Here is a 19,032-nt window from a genome sequence, read left to right as displayed (position 1 = left end):
TTCTCATTATGGTTTTTTGATATTGCAAGTTATTAGGACAGTATGCGGGAGCTCAACACTTGTTCAACCTTTGGTCTTCTCTGATGCACCGGTCGATTTGCAGGTGTGCAAAAGCTTTGTACTTTCATTTTTAACAATTGAAAGATGCCATTTATATTTCCCTTTACATTTAAATTAGCTGTGAATTAGTCATCACTATCAATTCACCTCCAGAATTTACACAGGATTGATCCCTCTAATACAAGACCACAAACACAAACTAAACTATTCTTTTAATATTCAGTCAGTAAATGCACAAATAATTTGAGTGCACTCCCCATGAATGTATATAAACATAAAATAAGTTAATGCACCTGTATCACGATTCCTTTTTCTTTATATTCAGCCTGCAGACCTTGAGAGAACCTCTCCACAAAAACCTGTATGAACACAGCAAGACAGATATATTGAAATCCCTTTGCTATTTTTTAGATAAACTCTTAATTCCAGAAAGATCTGGTACAACTGACAAGATCGTGCTGTACTTATATGAAGCTAAGTGAAACGATTTCAAAGTGAAAAAGATAGCAGATCTGTACAAGCCTTTGATGCGCAGTACATGGTGTACATGGGGGAGGGAACACAGGCTACACCAGAAGAGATGTTCACGATCACTCCTTTCCCTCTGTTGAGGCATTACACAGTCAGGTTCTCCTCCTTTCATCAAGTTTCATCAATAACGTGTGTTTATCCAGCATTTAACATGGAGGAGTCGATCGATTTCAGTTTAAAGAGAACAAGACGTGGATTTCTGACCGCGTCATTTAACTAATGGGTGTGACCATGAGGGGGAAAAAAGCTCTCTTCAACCACACCTCTTCTCCATCCCTGGCAGAACTATTTGGCTCATCTGTGGAATAAAGGATAAAGGCTTGTCAGAAACAACGAGACACAAGCTTAATCTCCACTAATGGGCTTTCATATCAGCAGGTCGTCTGCCCACCTTCACCAAGGCTTTCACATTGCAGTTGATCACTTCAGTAATTCTCTGAAAGGAAAACAAAACAAAAGAATAGTTATGTGTTTTTCTCGTTTGTCTCCCGTCAGGTTACATCGAAGCCATAACTGCCGTATTCCTGCATTGACCATTTTATGACATTGCGAAGAGCACAGGATGAAGGTGAGGTTTGAGGAGAGGCTGAGGAACACGTGAGGTGTGTGGACGGGTGAGGGGGGTAGGACAGGCCGGAAGGTAGACCAGGAGTGTCTCACCTGGGTCAGATTCCTGATTTGTAGGAACTTGCTGGGAATATGACTGGGCAGAATCCCAACATTATTCACTGCATGTATTGAATAAGATGACGATTGGTTAATGCTTCTCGGTAGCATTCAATGACATCAGTAGATTAATATCACTCCCGGTTATCTAAACAATACTCAGATGTTCTACCAGTTCCGCTAAGACTGAATGACACCAGGCTCATCTTAAGCTGTATATACCTAATACACCAATGTTTAGGCCTTTCAGCTCCTCCTGAATTTGTTCGTACTCGTCATCTTCAGTGAAATCTGCAACGATCACTTTCACTTTCTGGCCTGTGGTTTGTCCTGTAAAAGAGCCGACATGGAGTTTAAGAGATGCATTGATCCTGTAGGACTTAAATTTAAACCGCAAACCTCAAAGAAGAAGAAAAGACAATTGTTCAGGCCACCTATCTCCAGTGCCACCTGGTCCAGTTTGTCCTTGGTTCTGCTCAGGATCACAATGTTCAGCCCACGTCCTGCTAGCTGTGCAGGTTGAATAGAATCATATAGATTTGTGATAGAAGTGTGATATTGGAGATCAGATATGGTCACAATATGTCTGTTAATAAGTTCTTATTAATCCCAATCTAACAATTTTTGTATAATCATTTTAAAGGTTTGTTGTTGTCAAAAATCCTCAGAATATAATGAAGGCTACCAGGCCAAAATACATGTCTGTGCTCATCAAGTTCTGCATGTGTTGATTTCCTACTCAATTTGTAGACCTCCAGAAAATGGTATTAAGTTAGATCAAAGCTGAATCAATGTCAGCAGAATTACAGTCCTGATACCAACCCAACACATTGCTGTTTCTCCTAGTATTTAAAAGATTCTTGTTAGATACTGTATATCAGTGCTATAAAATCCACACAGCAGCTTAAAAGTGTGACAACCAGCCCTGTTCTCCACAGGAAGTGGTGAATCATAGAGTGGTTTGATAGAACCATAGACGTTATGGATGAATACAGAGGCTTGATAGAACCACAGGAGTTATGGATGAATACAGAGGCTTGATAGAACCACAGAATTTATGGATGAATACAGTGATTTGATAGAACCACAGGAGTTATGGATGAATACAGAGGTTTGATAGAACCATAGGAGTTATGGATGAATACAGTGCTTTGATAGAACCATAGGAGTTATGGATGAATACAGAGGCTTGATAGAACCATAGGAGTTATGGATGAATACAGAGGCTTGATAGAACCATAGGAGTTATGGATGAATACAGAGGTTTGATAGAACCACAGGAGTTATGGATGAGTACAGAGGCTTGATAGAACCACAGGAGTTATGGATGAATACAGAGCCTTGATAGAACCACAGGAGTTATGGATGAATACAGAGGTTTGATAGAACCACAGGAGTTATGGATGAATACAGAGATTTGATAGAACCACAGGAAATATGGATAAATACAGAGGTTTGATGGAACCACAGGAATTCTGGATAAATACAGAGGTTTGATGGAACCACAGGAGTTGTGGATGAATACAGAGATTTGATAGAACAACAGGAGTTATGGATGAATAAAGATGTTTGATAGAACCACAGACGTTATGGAAGAATACAGATGCTTGATAGAACCACAGGAGTTATGGATGAATACAGTGCTTTGATAGAACCACAGGAGTTATGGATGAATACAGAGGTTTGATAGAACCACAGGAGTTATGGATGAATACAGAGGTTTGATAGAACCACAGGAATTATGGATAAATACAGAGGTTTGATGGAACCACAGGTATTATGGATAAGTACAGAGGTTTGATGGAACCACAGGAGTTGTGGATGAATACAAAGGTTTGATAGAACCACAGACGTTATGGATGAATACAGAGGTTTGATAGAACCACAGGAGTTATGGATAAATACAGAGGTTTGATGGAACCACAGGAATTATGGATAAATACAGAGGTTTGATGGAACCACAGGAGTTGTGGATGAATACAGAGGTTTGATAGAACGACAGGAGTTATGGATGAATAAAGATGTTTGATAGAACCACAGACGTTATGGAAGAATACAAGGCTTGATAGAACCACAGGAGTTATGGATGAATACAGAGCCTTGATAGAACCACAGGAGTTATGGATGAATACAGAGGTCTGATAGAACCACAGGAGTTATGGATGAATACAGAGATTTGATAGAACCACAGGAAATATGGATAAATACAGAGGTTTGATGGAACCACAGGTATTATGGATAAATACAGAGGTTTGATGGAACCACAGGAGTTATGGATAAATACAAAGGTTTGATAGAACCACAGACGTTATGGATGAATACAGAGGTTTGATAGAACGACAGGAGTTAGTGATAGATTAACATGTTTGATAGAACCAAACATGTTAGTGACAGACAGGCAGCATGTACAGTGCGGACACAGAGAGAGCATTGGTAACTTACTTCAAACGAGTAAGCCCTCCCTATCCCATCTGACCCTCCAGTGACCACTGCAAAACAATAAAATAAGTTTAGGCACTAGTCACTGAAAAAGATCCCTCTGAACACTCCATTGATCACACCAAAAGACAGGACTGATCTTCCCTTTTCTCTTTCCTCATCTATTTTGCTGTCAGACTTGGAATTGTCTTCAGAGTTTGTTTGTCCTGTATTTACCTTTACTCATAAACATACACAGGGTTAATTCAGACGTCTCTCTTGAAGTATAGTCAATTAATGAGATTTTTTATTCCCTCTGTTTAATTTAAACCTGTGCCCTGATGATTCAGTCTTCAGCGCATGCCCACATTCTGCACTAATGCGTGTTTTATAGAAGTCAGATGTTTCACTTTCTCTCTGGGGACGTGGTGGTTGGGATACACCCACAAAACATTGTTTTCACTTTATATTTAATTACCTATGGTGTAAAAAGACCAAAAAAGTTTTTTGTTTGTAGTAGTGCTGCTGTATTTGCAGTCCATTATCTATTTATATTTGGTCGGTTCTTATAACCTTAGCTACAACAATTTCACACTGAGGCTGTGGCTTGCTTAAAGAGAAAACAGAAACACAAAATGTGGATAAAAACATTTTTGTTTCACTACATCTATCAGAGCCAACAGGCCAGAAGAATTTTCTGGATGTTTGTGTTTGATTCAAATATGTTACTATCAGGGACCATTCCAGAAATGTTTGTTATTGTGGTGACTCACACAAACACAGATGCCGGCACACAAACACACAAACACACACACGAAAACATCAAAATTCAGAATAACAACCCTAATCAAGACCAAATCAAACTCTACACCAGAAGCCCACATGTTCTTCACTAAAGGAAAACAGAAGGGTGTAAAAGGAGATAAAAACATATTCTGAAAGCTGTGGAGTTTGGCTGGAACTGAATGTTCTCAGGGCTTCATACAGGCTACTGAACCTCGCCAGCATCTCTTTTTCCCCATAGTATAATATGCTGTTTGTCTATATAGTCTGCTCTGAGTGTACAGCGTTTCAGGACTGTTGTTGTGCTCCTTTCATGCTCCTCTTGGTTTTCTTCTGCTTTGTTTCAGGACTTCGAACATTGATCTTCAATACACTGACAAAAGGAATGACTTCGTTATTTCTCGAAATGTACCAAAAAGATAATATTTGGTACATCCTCCAATATGTTATCTAAATGAATTTTTTAACATTATGACACTGTGCCACTAGTAAGATATCAACAGTAATAAGAGATTGTAGAAGTGGTATCGCTTTCATTAAAGCTCGTAATACAACACAATGAGATTTGGGGACTTTCAGGCCATTGGAGTAAACTGTCCCAGTCATGTTCATGGAAACAGCATGAGATGAGGCATGCTTTATGACTTGTCACGTTGTCCTGCTGGAAGTATCCATTAGAAAATAGACTATGTCTATCAAGATATGTTCATGGTCAAACACAATGCTTAGATATGCTGTGGCATTAAAACTGGCATGAAGGGGCTTAATGTGTACCAAGAAAACATTCTCCATGCTATTACACCATTTCCATCCTATACTGAAGTCATAAGGCAAGATGGATCTGTAGATCCATGCAGTTTAAGACAAATTATATGTATCGCAGCTGAAATCAAGGTTTGTCAGACCAGGAAAAGTTTTTCCTTTCCTCAATCTTACAGTATTGGTTGTCACTGTAGATTAATTTTCCTATTCTGAGCTGTAACCCGGTAAGGTCTTCTGCAGCTGCAGCCCATCCTCTTCAAGGTTCCACACATTGTGTATTTCTAGATGCCCTTCTGCACACCACTGTTGTGAAAAGTGTTTTTGGAGTATTTGTAACCTTTCTGTCCACATAAGTCTGGCATATTCTCCTCAGTATGCCTGTGTTTGGCCAGAAAACCTCTCAAGACATGTTGTTTGTTTTTTTCACCATTCTCTGTAAACTCTAGAGACTGTAGTGTGTGAAAATCCCAGGAGGTTAGCTCTTTCTGAAATGCTGGAACAACCACATCTGTCACCAACAATCATACCACGGTTGAAGTAGAGTAGATCACTTGTCTTCCCCATTCTAATGTTTGGCCAAACAACAACTGAACCACTTCACCAATATGCTTTACGTCTTTCTGTCTCTATACTCCAAATGTTTGGATTTGAAATCAGACAAATATGTAGTGCCCTCCACAAGTATTGGCACCCCTAGTAAAGATGAGTAAAAAAGGATAACTAAAAAATTCACCTTTTGCTGAATAAGCTGAATAAGCTGAAAACATCCAACCTTTAATTGAAGTAAATTTATTCTGTGAAAAAAATCTGTCAACTCAGCCCACAGGTTTTCAATGGGGTTTAGGTCAGGGGCCTGAGATGGCCATGGCAGAAGCTTGATTTTGTGTTCAGTGTACCATTTCTGTGTTGATTTGGATGCATGTTTAGGATCATTGTCCTGCCGGAAGATCCAATGATGACCCCGTTTTATTTTCCTGGCAGAGGCAGCCAAATTCAGATTTAAAAGTTCCTGGTATTTCATAGAGTTCATGATTCCATGTACCCTAACATGGTTCCCAGGGCCTTTGGAGGAAAAACAACACCAAGACATCATGGAACCTCCACCATATTTAACAGTGGGGATCAGGTTATTTTCAGTACAGCCACTTTCTGTTTACGCCAAACCAGAAATGTCTTTAAGTCACTTCAGACAAGTCTAAGTCAAGTCACTGCATGCAAGTCACAATCAGTGGTATTCCAGCTACAGCCCTGTTAGTTAGTGTTAGAACCCGACATAAATACTGTGCAAATGGAGATGAACATGAGTATCCTGCAGCCCAGGCACAGGGAAAGAGCTTGTGTTTAACTGTTGGGCTTGTTAAAGGCATAAGTCTTGTTAGGACAGAATGTTCTGTAAGGAGACAGGTGTTGGGAGAGTTTTGCCATTGGGTAAGCCCATGAACCAGAAGGGGGCGCTGCAGAGCAGCTTGTAATGTCTCAGAGTCTCATAGGGAAAGTTCTGTCTCTTTTCCCAAGCATCAGTCCAGATCTGGATATGGATTTGCCACATTTGTCTCCACAGATGCAGAAAGAGTTGGAGGCCATATGTCCTCAGAAAAATCTTGTTATACCACATTGGTTTGCCAGAGAATATCTAGGATTCCTGAGATGTTTCTTCCAGTATTCAAGGAGGGGCTGGTGGTGATAAAGTCACCAGCAGTCATTGAAAGGTCACAAAGTGAGTGGAGAAACTCTGTTGTTATAGTCTCAAAGAAAGATGACCCAATGAGGACTTTATGGACTTCAGAAAAGTTCATGCTTCTCTTATTTTGATGTCCAAGTTCAAGTTCATTTATTTATATAGCACATTTAAACAGCCGCTAGGCAGACCAAAGTGCTTTACAGAACACGCATATAAAAAAGAAAAGCAGCAAAACAACCCATAAACATATAGAGAACATCTAAACTAAGATTAACTTTAAAACAAAGACACAAATGTAAAATAGTTAAAACAGCCCAAGAAAAATCATCAATATGCTAAAGAGAACAGGTATGTTTTAACCAAAGACTTAAAAGCAGAGAGGTTTGGAGCCGTTCTGATCTCTAGAGGGAGGGTGTTCCACAGACGAGGCCCTGCCACCGCAAAAGCATGCTCCCCTCTACGCTTTAGTCTGACACGAGGGACTACCAGCAGCGCCTGGTCGTGGGATCTGAGACTTCTGGACGGAATGTACGGATGAAGTTCAGAGAGATAAACCGGAGCTATGTTGTGTAAAGATTTGTAGACAAAGAGGAGGATTTTAAAATCTATTCTCTGCCAAACTGGTAGCCAGTGTTAAGATCTGAGGATAGGAGAGATATGATCGTTGGTAGAAACCGGAACTGATTACAGATGAGATGTGTTTATCAAACTTTAAGGACTGGTCAACAAGAACACCTAAGTTCCGCACTCCGGTAGATTTAACGGGAGATAGACTCCCCAAGTCTGGGCTTGCACACTGGGACCTCTCACTCGGGCTGAAAACAATGAACTTGGTCTTATCATCATTTAGAGAGAGGAAATTTTGAGCCAGCCATGCCTTCACCTCCTCTAAGCATAGCAGAAGAGAATTTATTGCTGCAGGATTATTTCGCTTAATTGGAATGTAAATTTGAGTGTCGTCCGCATACAGTGTTTCCTAAACATTGCGCCCAGTGGTAGCATGTAGAGAGAAAATAGAGAGGGAGCCAAAATGGAGCCCTGTGGAAGACCACAGCTCAGAGGTGCCATGGAGCTGGAGAAGTTGCCCATCTTTACTAAAAACTTTCTGTCAGAAAGGTAAGACTGGAACCATGACAAAACAGAGCCTTTTATGCCCACCCATGTCTCCAGTCTAGTTAACAGAGTTGGGTGGTCAACGGTGTCCAAAGCCGCCAAAAGATCTAAGAGAACTAAAACCACAGTGTCTCCAGAGTCAGTAGAGATATAAATGTCGTTCAGCACTCGCAGGAGAGCAGACTCAGTGCTGTGGGCAGTCCTAAACCCAGATAGGAAAAACCTCATATATACAGTTATTTGACAAAAAGTGTTGGAGTTGATCTCCAATAACTTGGAAATGAAAGGTAAGACAGAGATGGGCCGGTAATTTTTTAAATGTTTTAATGTCCAGCCAGTCCCTCGGTTACATCTTATTGAACAAATGCCCAGAACATGTCATGTCATCATGTCATCTTCTTCCGCTTATCCGGGGCCGGGTCGCGGGGGCAGCAGTCTAAGCAGGGATGCCCAGACTTCCCTCTCCCCAGACACTTCCTCTAGCTCTTCCGGGGGGACACCGAGGCGTTCCCAGGCCAGCCGGGAGACATAGTCCCTCCAGCGAGTCCTAGGTCTTCCCCGGGGTCTCCTCCCGGTGGGACGGGACCGGAACACCTTCCCAGGAAGGCGTTCCGGAGGCATCCGAAAAAGATGCCCAAGCCACCTCAGCTGCCCAGAACATCAGAATCTTAAACCTATGTAAGAGATAATGGCAAGTGCCTTCAGCTTCATAAGCTAAACTCTTAACATTCTCCAGGACACCCTAAGTGCTATTTCTGTTCACTTTTATACTATTTGGAGCAATCAAGCCACAGAAAGACAAAACACAAGCAGTAAGATATTTTTCTATTCCCCACAAATCCTTTAATGGACTTGTTGGTTGGTACAGGAGATTTATTCCCGACTATTTGATGCATCTTGTCCCTTTAATTGACCTAACTCGAATGTCTGGGCCCAATAAGAGTCTGGAAGAAGAAGCACAAAAAAGCCTTCTTTGACTTGAAAGTGACTGTGCAATAATCCAGTCGTGAAGAGCCCAGACATGAAAAGCCCTTCAGTTCAGACACATGGCTCAGGAGTGGGCATTGGGGCCGTCCTGCCTCAAGGAGAAAGTGAAGACGAAAACGTATTGGCTTACATGAGTAGAGAACTGTTTTCAACAGAGATCCAGTACTCTATTGTCAAACTTGAATGTCTGGCTGTAAAGTGTGTGTTGGACATCTTAAAGTATTATTTGCTTGGCAGAGTGTTTACTGCTCTGCCAAGTGGAGAGCCTTCCAGTGGCTCCACAAAATTGAGGACTCACATTATCGAATTTCAAGATGGGCGCTCAGGATTCAACCCTACCAGATTACATTACAATACCTGTTGCAGACTTTCTGTCTTATCCAGATTGAGGGCTTCCAGGGGGAAGGAAATGTAATAAAGTTGTCCCTACCTTTTCACTAGACCCCATATCCCCCATCAAAAAAATCACAATAAGCCTACCTGCATTTATTCACATTCATATCCTTAAAATAAGAGTAACATGTACCAATGTGATGGCAAGAGAAATCAAATTTAGCTTAGGGCCCCTAAAAGGCTTGTGCGGATCTGGGCTGCAGCACAGACCTGGCAGAACATGACGAAGATGTATCTGTTGGGGTCTGTGGCTCCCAAGATGTTATTGCATGCAAAGAATATGCCACCAAATAAAGACAAAAATAAGAAACCATTCTCCACAGTCACAATAATTACTGGAGGCACTGTAATTTTGAAATCCCAAGGGAAAAGAAGACATTTATTGTTTTGTGTAAAAGACAGGTGTTGAATAGTACTTTTATGTAAAGCTAATGATGAATATCATTAATTAATCTTAATTAATGAATGAATTAATTGTTAATTTCGTTAATGACTTAGTTTATTGTAAATTGTTTGCTTAGAATTGTATATTTGATGTTGTCATTCAGTGAGATATCGTATGAATATACACTTTGTTATAAGTTAAATGTGTTTAGATTACAACAAAACATCAGTCTGTATTCATTCACATGAAGTTATATTCACAGGAAGTCATGTTCTGTCAAAGCTCGCAACTGTAATTAGTCAATGTGTTGAATTCTGGGTAGCCACGACCCTGTATAAATGAGTGGTTATTGCCATTTTCTGACTGAGATCGATGAACATGTAACATCAGAAATCTTTGCTGCTGTTCTTTTTAATAATAAAAGATTATCTTTCACTCTTGACTGGTTCTGGGTGACATTTCTTCAATATCAAACCAAGTCCATGTAGGCTATGCGCCACTTTATGTATGACATGAAAATATAACAAATACGGAAATCCATCATATGGTAACCAAAACAGCATAAGAATTTACACATAATACAATTCAAGTGTTGTATAGGAATTCCAGAAGTTCCCATAGAATAACCTTTTTCCACAGGAATACACACAGTAGCATTGTGTTGATATTCAGAGTCTAGCTGTTTTCTGTATTAGAGTATTATAGTACAGTATGTATATCATTGGCCACCATCATTAACATTTTTGACTGCAACTAACTACATGTCTAAGGCAGAGGAAGGCAAGCCTGTTCATCTATTTGTGTAGGTGATCTGTCAGTTACGTCTTTACTTCAGCAGATGAGAATGTATAACTGCCTCCAAAGAAACCTGGACTTGCTCAAATAGGAAACATTTCAGTATGTATTAAAAAAGGGCATGCATACCCAGTGACTCAAAAGGGATCTTCCTGTGAATGAGATGTGGTACAACCAGTTATCTTTAGAATTCATGTAATTAGTTAAATGGAGTCCACCTGGGAGCAAACAAGATTAAATACTCCTGTTTCTGGGAGGTCTTCAGGGGTAGGATATTAAACCATTTCCGACGTATTGAATATCACCCGGAGCACAGTAAAATCCATTAGTAAGAAATGGAGAGAATATGGCCCTTTGAATCTAGAACGGGATGTCTTCAAACTGAGTGCCTGGACAGGAAGAGAACTAGTCAGGTAGAACACCAAGATGTCCGTCACATTCTGGCATAGCAGCCAGCCTTGCTTCATCACGGACACCTGTTTTTGTGAATTATTGCCCACAACTGTTTTCCCTCATCACTCACCCTGTTTAAGTTCCTGCTTCCCCATTTTATCCTGCTGGTCATTGTTTTGGTTCTACGCCAACGTCACATAGTTCTGTTCTGGTTCCGTGTTTTATTTTGTTTCTGTTCTTGTTCTTTACTAAAGTATACTGTTTTGTTCCTGTTTGTTTTGTTTAATTTATTTAATGTTCTCCATTCTCCCTGCGCATGTGTCCTACCTCCATCCTGCATCGTGACAAAGTCTATGCAACTCTTCCTGGGCTGAGCTGGGACACAGGGTGCATACCGCATAATAGCCCGGATGCTTCACAAAACGGGTCTTTGTGATAATGGTAAGTAGAAAAGGCCAATATGCAAACTCTGAGACCAAGTGGGAGAAGATTCTATACTGAGCGCAATGTTTAAAGCGAATCTACCACATCAAGTCATCCCAAAATTGATATTTGTCTTAAATGCTTAGCGCTGTGTTTGACATAAGCCCGAAAACCTCACAACTTTCTCAAAACCCCGTCCCTACCGTAAAGCCTGGTGGTGGCAGCATCATACTATGGGGATACTTCTCTGTGTCAGGAACTGGTGTGCTTGTGCAGATCGACTGCAAAACGAATGCAGCAAAATACAGAGAAATCCTAGGAGGAAACCTGCTGAAGTGAAGTCTGCAAAAGACCTGGGACTTAGGAGAAGATTGATGTTTTCCAATTCAACAAAGCACCCCATCCAACAAACCCTGACCAATTTTGCAAAGAAGAATGGACAAGACTTGTTGTGTCCAAATGTGCATAATTGACTTATCCAAATAGACTAACAGCTGTAATTGCTGCCAAAAGTGACAGATATTGAAACACAGAGGTAAATATTTTTTGTAGCTAATTTAGGACAGTATAAAAATTTATCTTTCAAGTTCAACTGAAAAAGCATGTATGGTGTGAATTCTTGGTAATTTTAAATGGAACATTGTCATTATTTCGAATGGCAATTTAAGAACAATCCAAGAACAGACGCTAAATGGATCATGATCCACCAGAAACCTCCCATGAAATACATTTGAAAATACAAAAACATCTCAAATTCAATCACACACACAGAAATACACAAAAGAAATGTCCCGGATGGTTAAAAAGTCTTTCAAGTGAAACAAAACACGAAGGAATTATGTGATTACCAATAAGCTCAAGAAACTCCTCTAAATTAAGGGGAGGTAAGGGAATAGAATGCCCTGGAACATTCTGTTCTACTATCTTTTTTTCCAGAGCTTGGAAAAAGGAGGCCATCAAGCTGGGTTTTGTTAGTCCTTTATAGAGGAAAGAGAATACCGCAGCTATAGAAACACTGTGTGAGGTAGAACAGCTCAGCCCAAAAGAGAAGTGAACCCAGTTATACAGAGAGACTGCTGCCTCAGGAACAAAGGAACAATTGATGTGTGTGTTAGTTTGTTTTTGTAGCCTTGCAGTGTCCCTTACGCTGTCATATAACATTAAGTAATTTACCATGGGAGTGGCCCAGTGAAATCTATGTCAGAAAAGGATCTGTTAGGTAACTGACTCAGACACCATTAGCCACTCCCTTGTCATTGATGACCTCAGTTGGAAAATGATCCTGGTATGTCAACAGTCTGTTTAAGTTATAGATAGTCTGGGTATATCCAGCAGATGTCACTCGTAGGACAGAGCATGGGCATTCAGATCTTACCCTATGAGATCTGGAGTGTCGCTGGTTTTCTGTCCTACCTGAGAATTGCACTCACCTGGTGTTCTACATCCAAATCAGTCCTTGATTTGAGCGGAAGAATCAAGAACAGCAGTTAATCTGGTTTCAAGGTCCAGAATAGAAGGTTATGGTTAGAGGGTATACAGTGCTTTTGGAAAGTATTCAGACCCATTCAGTGTTTCCGCATTTTGTTACTTTACAACCTTATTCTCAAAGTGATTACATAGATTTTTTTTCCCTCAAAGGGCAGGAAAAGCAAATCTATTAATAAATAAAAACACAGAAATAGCACATTTACATAAGCTTTCCTGCCCTTTGCTATAAAACTCGAAATTGAGATCAGGTGCCTCTTGTTTCCACTGATCATCTTTGAGAAGTGACCGAAAAGGACAAGATCCCGGATACAGGCGGCCGAAATGAGCTTTCTCCGCAGGGTGGCTGGGCGATCCCTTAGAGATAGGGTGAGAAGCTCGGGTCACCCGGGAGGAGCTCAGAGTAGAGCCGCTGCTCCTCCACATCGAGAGGGGTCAGCTGAGGTGGCTTGGGCATCTGTTTCGGATGCCTCCGGAACGCCTTCCTGGGAAGGTGTTCCGGTCCCGTCCCACCGGGAGGAGACCCCGGGGAAGACCTAGGACACGCTGGAGGGACTATGTCTCCCGGCTGGCCTGGGAACGCCTCGGTGTCCCCCCGGAAGAGCTGGAGGAAGTGTCTGGGGAGAGGGAAGTCTGGGCATCCCTGCTTAGACTGCTGCCCCCACGGTCCAGCCAGAGCCCAGATATGAACATGATCAAATATCTCTGGACAGACCTGAAAATGGCTGTGCAGTGACATTCCCCGTCCAACCTGACAGAGCTTGATAGGATGTGAAAAGAAGAATGTGAGAAACTCCACAAATTAGATTGGACTAGATTCAACTTTATTGTAATTGAACAGTACGAGTACAATTCAATGAAATGCAGTTAGAAGAGGACCGGAAATGTACAAGTATTAAGTACACTATGTTATTGGAATGTATAGATCTGCAATGAAGGCAAATGGCTATTCGAATAGAGCAAAGAAGGCAAATAGGAAAGGGCAGAAAATGCACAAGTATTGAGTATACAGCTATCAGCCATAACATTATGACCACCTGCCTAATATTGTGTAGGTCCCCCTTTTGCCACCAAAACAGTGTTAACCTCTTGAGACATGGACTCCACTCGACCTCTGAAAGTGTGCTGTGGTATCTGGCACCAAGATGTTATCAGCAGTTCATTTAAGTCCTGTAAGTTGCAAGGTGGGGCCTCCATTGACCAGCACATCCCGCAGATGCTCGATTAGATTGAGATCTGGGGAATTTGGATGCTAAGTGAACAACTCAAAACATTCATGTTCCTCAAACCATTCCTGAACCATTTTTTCTTTGTGGCAGGGCACATTATCCTGCTGAAAAAGGCCAATGCCATCTGGGAATTCCGTTGCCATGAAAGGGTGCACATGGTCTGCAACAATGCTCAGGTAGGTGGTACATGTCAAAGTAACATCCACTTTAATGGCAGGACCCAAGTTTTCCCAGCAGAACATTGCCCAAATCATCACACTGCCTCCACTGGCTTGCCTCCTTCCCATAGTGCATCCTGGTTCCATGTGTTCTCCAGGAAAGCGACACACACACCGGGCCATCCACGTGATGTAAAAGGAAACGTGATTCATCAGACCAGGCCACCTTCTTCCATTGCTCCATGTTCCAGTTCTGATGCAAAAATGCCCTTTGTAGGCGCTTTCAGCAACAGGGGCCAGCATGGGCACCCTGACTGGTCGGCAGCTATGCAGCCCCACACACACTGCAATGCACTGTGTGTTCTGACACTTTTCTATCAGAACCAGCATTAACTTTTTCAGCAATTTGAGCTACAGTAGCTTGTCTGTTGGATCGAACCACACGGGCCAACCTTCGCTCCCCATGTGCATTAGTGAGCCTTGGCCACCCATGCCCCTGTCTCCACTTTTCCTTCCATGGACCACTATTGATAGGTACTGACCACTGTAGACTGGGAACACCCCACAAGGGCTGTAGTTTTGGAGAGGCTCTGACCCAATCATCTAGCCATCAAAATTTGGCCCTTGTCAAATTCGCTCAGATCCTTATGCTTGCCCATTTTCCTGCTTCTAACACATCAACTTTGTGGACAGAATGTTCACTTGCTGCCTAATATAGCACACCCACTGGCAGGTTATTCACTTCACCTGTCAGTGGTCATAATGTTATGGCTGATCGGTGTATGTACACTCACCTAAAGGATTATTAGGAACACCATACTAATATTGTGTTTGATCCCCTTTCGCCTTCAGAACTGCCTTAATTCTACGTGGCATTGATTCAACAAGGGGCTGAAAGCATTCTTTAGAAATGTTGGCCCATATTGATAGGATAGCATCTTGCAGTTGATGGAGATTTGTGGGATGCACATCCAGTGCACAAAGCTCCTGTTCCACCACATCCCAAGGATGCTCTGTTGGGTTGAAATCTGGTGACTGTGGGGGCCATTTCAGTACAGTGAACTCATTGTCATGTTCAAGAAACCAATTCGAAATGATTCAAGCTTTGTGACATGGTGCATTATCCTGCTGGAAGTAACCATCAGAGGATGGGTACATGGTGATCATAAAGGGATGGACATGGTCAGAAACAATGCTCAGGTAGGCTGTGGCATTTAAACTATGCCCAATTTGCACTAAGGGGCCTAAAGTGTGCCAAGAAAACATCCCCCACACCATTACACCACTACCACCAGCCTGCACAGTGGTAACAAGGCATGATGGATCCATGTTCTCATTCTGTTTACGCCAAATTCTGACTCTACCATCTGAATGTCTCAACAGAAATTGAGACTCATCAGACCAGGCAACATTCTTCCAGTCTTCAACTGTCCAATTTTGGTGAGCTTGTGCAAATTGTAGCCTCTTTTTCCTATTTGTAGTGGAGATGAGTGGTACCCGGTGGGGTCTTCTGCTGTTGTAGCTTCTGCTGTTGACTGTGAAATCAAGGAAGTTGGAGGTTTTAGGTAGTATATGCAACTGAAATGCAGGGATAGCAGCAATGAGTTTCCCAAGGTAGAGATGTGCATGTAACAACTGAAAACTTACTTATCAGATTTTGCAAGGCAGTGTCAGAGTCCACTAGTACAAGGAAGTAGTGCAAAAAGGTCCCTGAGTGAAAGTACTAAGCAGTGGGTGGGTAAGGTTAGTGATGGGTCACAGAGTTCAGCAGGGTTACATTAGTTGGAAAGAAACCTTTCCTTAGCCTGCTGGTGTGGGAATGAAAAGACCTGTACCGCCTGCCTGATGGTAGGAGGGCAAACAGTTTGTGGCATGGATGTGAAGGGTCTCTGATGATGCTGCACACCGTACGCAGACAACACTTTCACTGGAGGTCTACAATGCCTGGGAGCTGGGTACCTGTGATGTGCCGGGCGGTTTTCATCACCCATTGTAGGCCCTTTCACCCACCAAACCACACTCTGGCACACTTCAACAGAATGCTCTCGATTGTGCTGAGGCAGAAGTTCACACTGATCTGGCAAGATAGGCGGGCCTTCTTCAGCGTCCTCAAAATATACAGGCGCTAATGTGCCTTTTTGACCAGGATTGAGGTGTTGAGGGTCCAGGAGAGGTCCTCGGAGATGTAGACACCCAGGAATTTACAGCTGGACACGCTCCACTTCAGTGCCATTGATGAGAACTGGGGGGTGACTGCAGCATTTAGATTTCCTGTAATCCACAATGAGTTCCTTGGTCTTTTTGCATTGAGGGCCAGGCTGTTGTCATTGCACCATGCCTCCAGGCACTTGACTTCCTCCCTGTAGGGTGACATGTCATTATCATTGATCAGGCTTACTACCGTGGTGTCGTCTGCGAATATGATGATGGTGTTGGAAGTGTTTACAGGGACACATTTGTTGGTGAAGAGGGAGTAAAGGAGCGGGCTCAGTACGCAGACTTGTGGAAAACCAGTGTTCAGGATCAGGGTGAAGGAGGTGAAGTTGTCTAACCTGACAGACTGGGGTCTGTTGGTTAGGAAGTCCTTAGTCCAGTTGCAGAGAGAGGGTCTGATCCCTAGGTCATGGAGTTTGTTGACTAGATTAGAGAGGATGACCATGTTGAATGCTGAGCTGAAGTCTATCAATTTGATTCTCACATAGGTGTTGTCCAGGTCGGTCAGGTGGGTTTTGTCCAGGTGGGTCAGGGTTGAGTGTAAAGCTATGGAGATGGTGTCCTCTGTAGATCTAGGTGTGCCAAGCTTTTAGCGTCATACTGAAGAAGGCGTTTCAACTCAGTAGTCAGTGAGGGGGTCTGAATACTTTGGTATATGTCTTTTTAAATACATTTTCAAGCATTTCTAAGTATTTCAATGTTTTTGATTGGTCATGTATTGTGTGAAGATTGATTAGGAAAAGTTTAATCCATTTTAGAATAAGGTGGTTATTTAACACAATGTGGAAAAAGTGAAAGGGTCTGAAAACTTTCTAAAAGCACTTTATCATGTACAGTTAATAAAGGAAGGTCATTACTGTTAACAATGAGTAATATTTTTTACATTTAGGTGTGAATGATCTAAACAGTGTGTAGATATCATGCTGTCTTTTCCTGGGACATGATATCAGCCAGTGTAATGGTCCCCTGTGTTGACCATTTCAGATGACACAGGTCATCCCATCCAGATATGGGTCAACATGACATCAATATGGTATTGAAATGGCATTTATAGCCGGCTGTGAAGTAAAAAACAGCCTTTATATACCCGCCTCTATTCACTAAAGAATTGGTATTTAAGGTTTTGGTTTTGGGGAAACTGCAGGTTATTGTTTGGGACAATATTACAAGAAAGATAATTTAAAACATATATGTATTATTGAGTATCTGTACAATAAACTGCATGTTAGGTTCTTTGCAAGAGACACTAAAATGAAAAAAATGTAAAAAAGACAGTAAAATGTATAGACGTTATAAATACATTGTGTTATTCAATTTGGGTAAATTCAGAAAAATAAAATGTGGTCTACAGAAGAAATATAACGAAATTAAATTGTTTTGAATATCATTGCTCTAAAGACTCATTGCTGACCTCCCAGTATCTGTGTGACCTCAGAGCACGTTTCCTAGACACCCAGATGTTTATAGAACTGGAAATATTGTGGGGTTTAATACCAGTCTGGATGGAACTCATTGTCCTCCAGTACAATTTGCAGTGAGTTCACAACAGTGACCACAAGTTGCAACATTTCATTCCATTCAATGAAATACTTCAAGAGGCAGCATGTCCTAGGGTTGAAGCCACCGGGCTGGGCTTCAAGTAGGAAATTCATGTAGAACTCATACAAGCACTGAGTTGACTGATTAAATGTGTTTACTTTTCCTAATAAGTAACTTATTTTAAAATAACTGTAAACTGCTTTGGATAAATGACAACAATGTCAATATAAAATACAAGTGCATGATAGGTATTTATTCTGGGCTCACAAACACACCCACACCCACAGACACATTTACTTGCATATCTAAATGGGGACACCAAAGTGGATTGCCCTTTGAAAAATCCTACTTTTAGTAATCCTAATCCTAATCCTAAATCGTACCCTAACCGTAACCCTAACCTCAGCCTAACAATAAGCACAACCTTAGTAACTTCACTTAAAACTAAAGTTTACCTTATCCTAACTCATAACCCTAAACTTAATCTGTAATGCCAAACATTACAAACACATCAACTCAAAAAACAGAGTCCTTGCTTTCAGATTCATGTCTCTGATATAGAGTAAAGTGACAAATAACCGCGCACACACACACACACACACACACACACAGTGCTCACCTGCCCACTCTCCCATGGATGTAAAGAAGGATGCTGGCTGCAGGAACAAAACTCCGGAATAAAACATCTTCACAAAGCTGACTATTTTTATAACATAGAAGACTACAACTGCAGCACCAAGCCAGACAAAGAATAGCTCCATGACATCCATCTCTAATCAACCTTTCCTCTAGGACTGCCTATCTGAATGTGACAACTAGCTATGTGTCTGTGAGTCTATGGGTTTGCTCTGACCACACCACAACCCCTCAGACCAGATATACACAAAGGGGAGGGACAGAAGAAATAGCCAATCCATAGCCACTCCTCTACACACATGAAGCAAACACTTACAGAAAGGCTACCTGAACAAAACACACACATGCACAGACACTGAAAGTTACATGAAAAAAGCAACC

The 19,032-nt window shown here is 41.6% G+C and overlaps 1 protein-coding gene across 5 annotated transcripts in view; it reads right to left on the bottom strand.

The window, feature by feature from the left end:
• The window catches only part of hsd17b3 (hydroxysteroid (17-beta) dehydrogenase 3), a 29,052-nt gene that overhangs the window by 7,487 nt on the left and 2,533 nt on the right, over positions 1 to 19,032 (bottom strand). The window contains 9 exon segments of one of the 5 annotated variants that reach the window (NM_001310922.1): positions 354 to 419; positions 583 to 664; positions 855 to 889; positions 983 to 1,027; positions 1,252 to 1,319; positions 1,480 to 1,587; positions 1,692 to 1,767; positions 3,700 to 3,746; positions 18,635 to 18,861. In NM_001310922.1, the coding sequence (NP_001297851.1) occupies positions 354 to 419; positions 583 to 664; positions 855 to 889; positions 983 to 1,027; positions 1,252 to 1,319; positions 1,480 to 1,587; positions 1,692 to 1,767; positions 3,700 to 3,746; positions 18,635 to 18,785 (678 nt within the window). In that variant the 5' untranslated portion in view covers positions 18,786 to 18,861. 5 annotated transcript variants of the gene reach the window in all.

Source organism: Esox lucius, chromosome 13, assembly GCF_011004845.1.
Source record: "Esox lucius isolate fEsoLuc1 chromosome 13, fEsoLuc1.pri, whole genome shotgun sequence".
Classification (NCBI taxonomy): Eukaryota; Metazoa; Chordata; class Actinopteri; order Esociformes; family Esocidae; genus Esox; species Esox lucius.
This window is presented reverse-complemented; position numbering and strand designations above follow the sequence as displayed.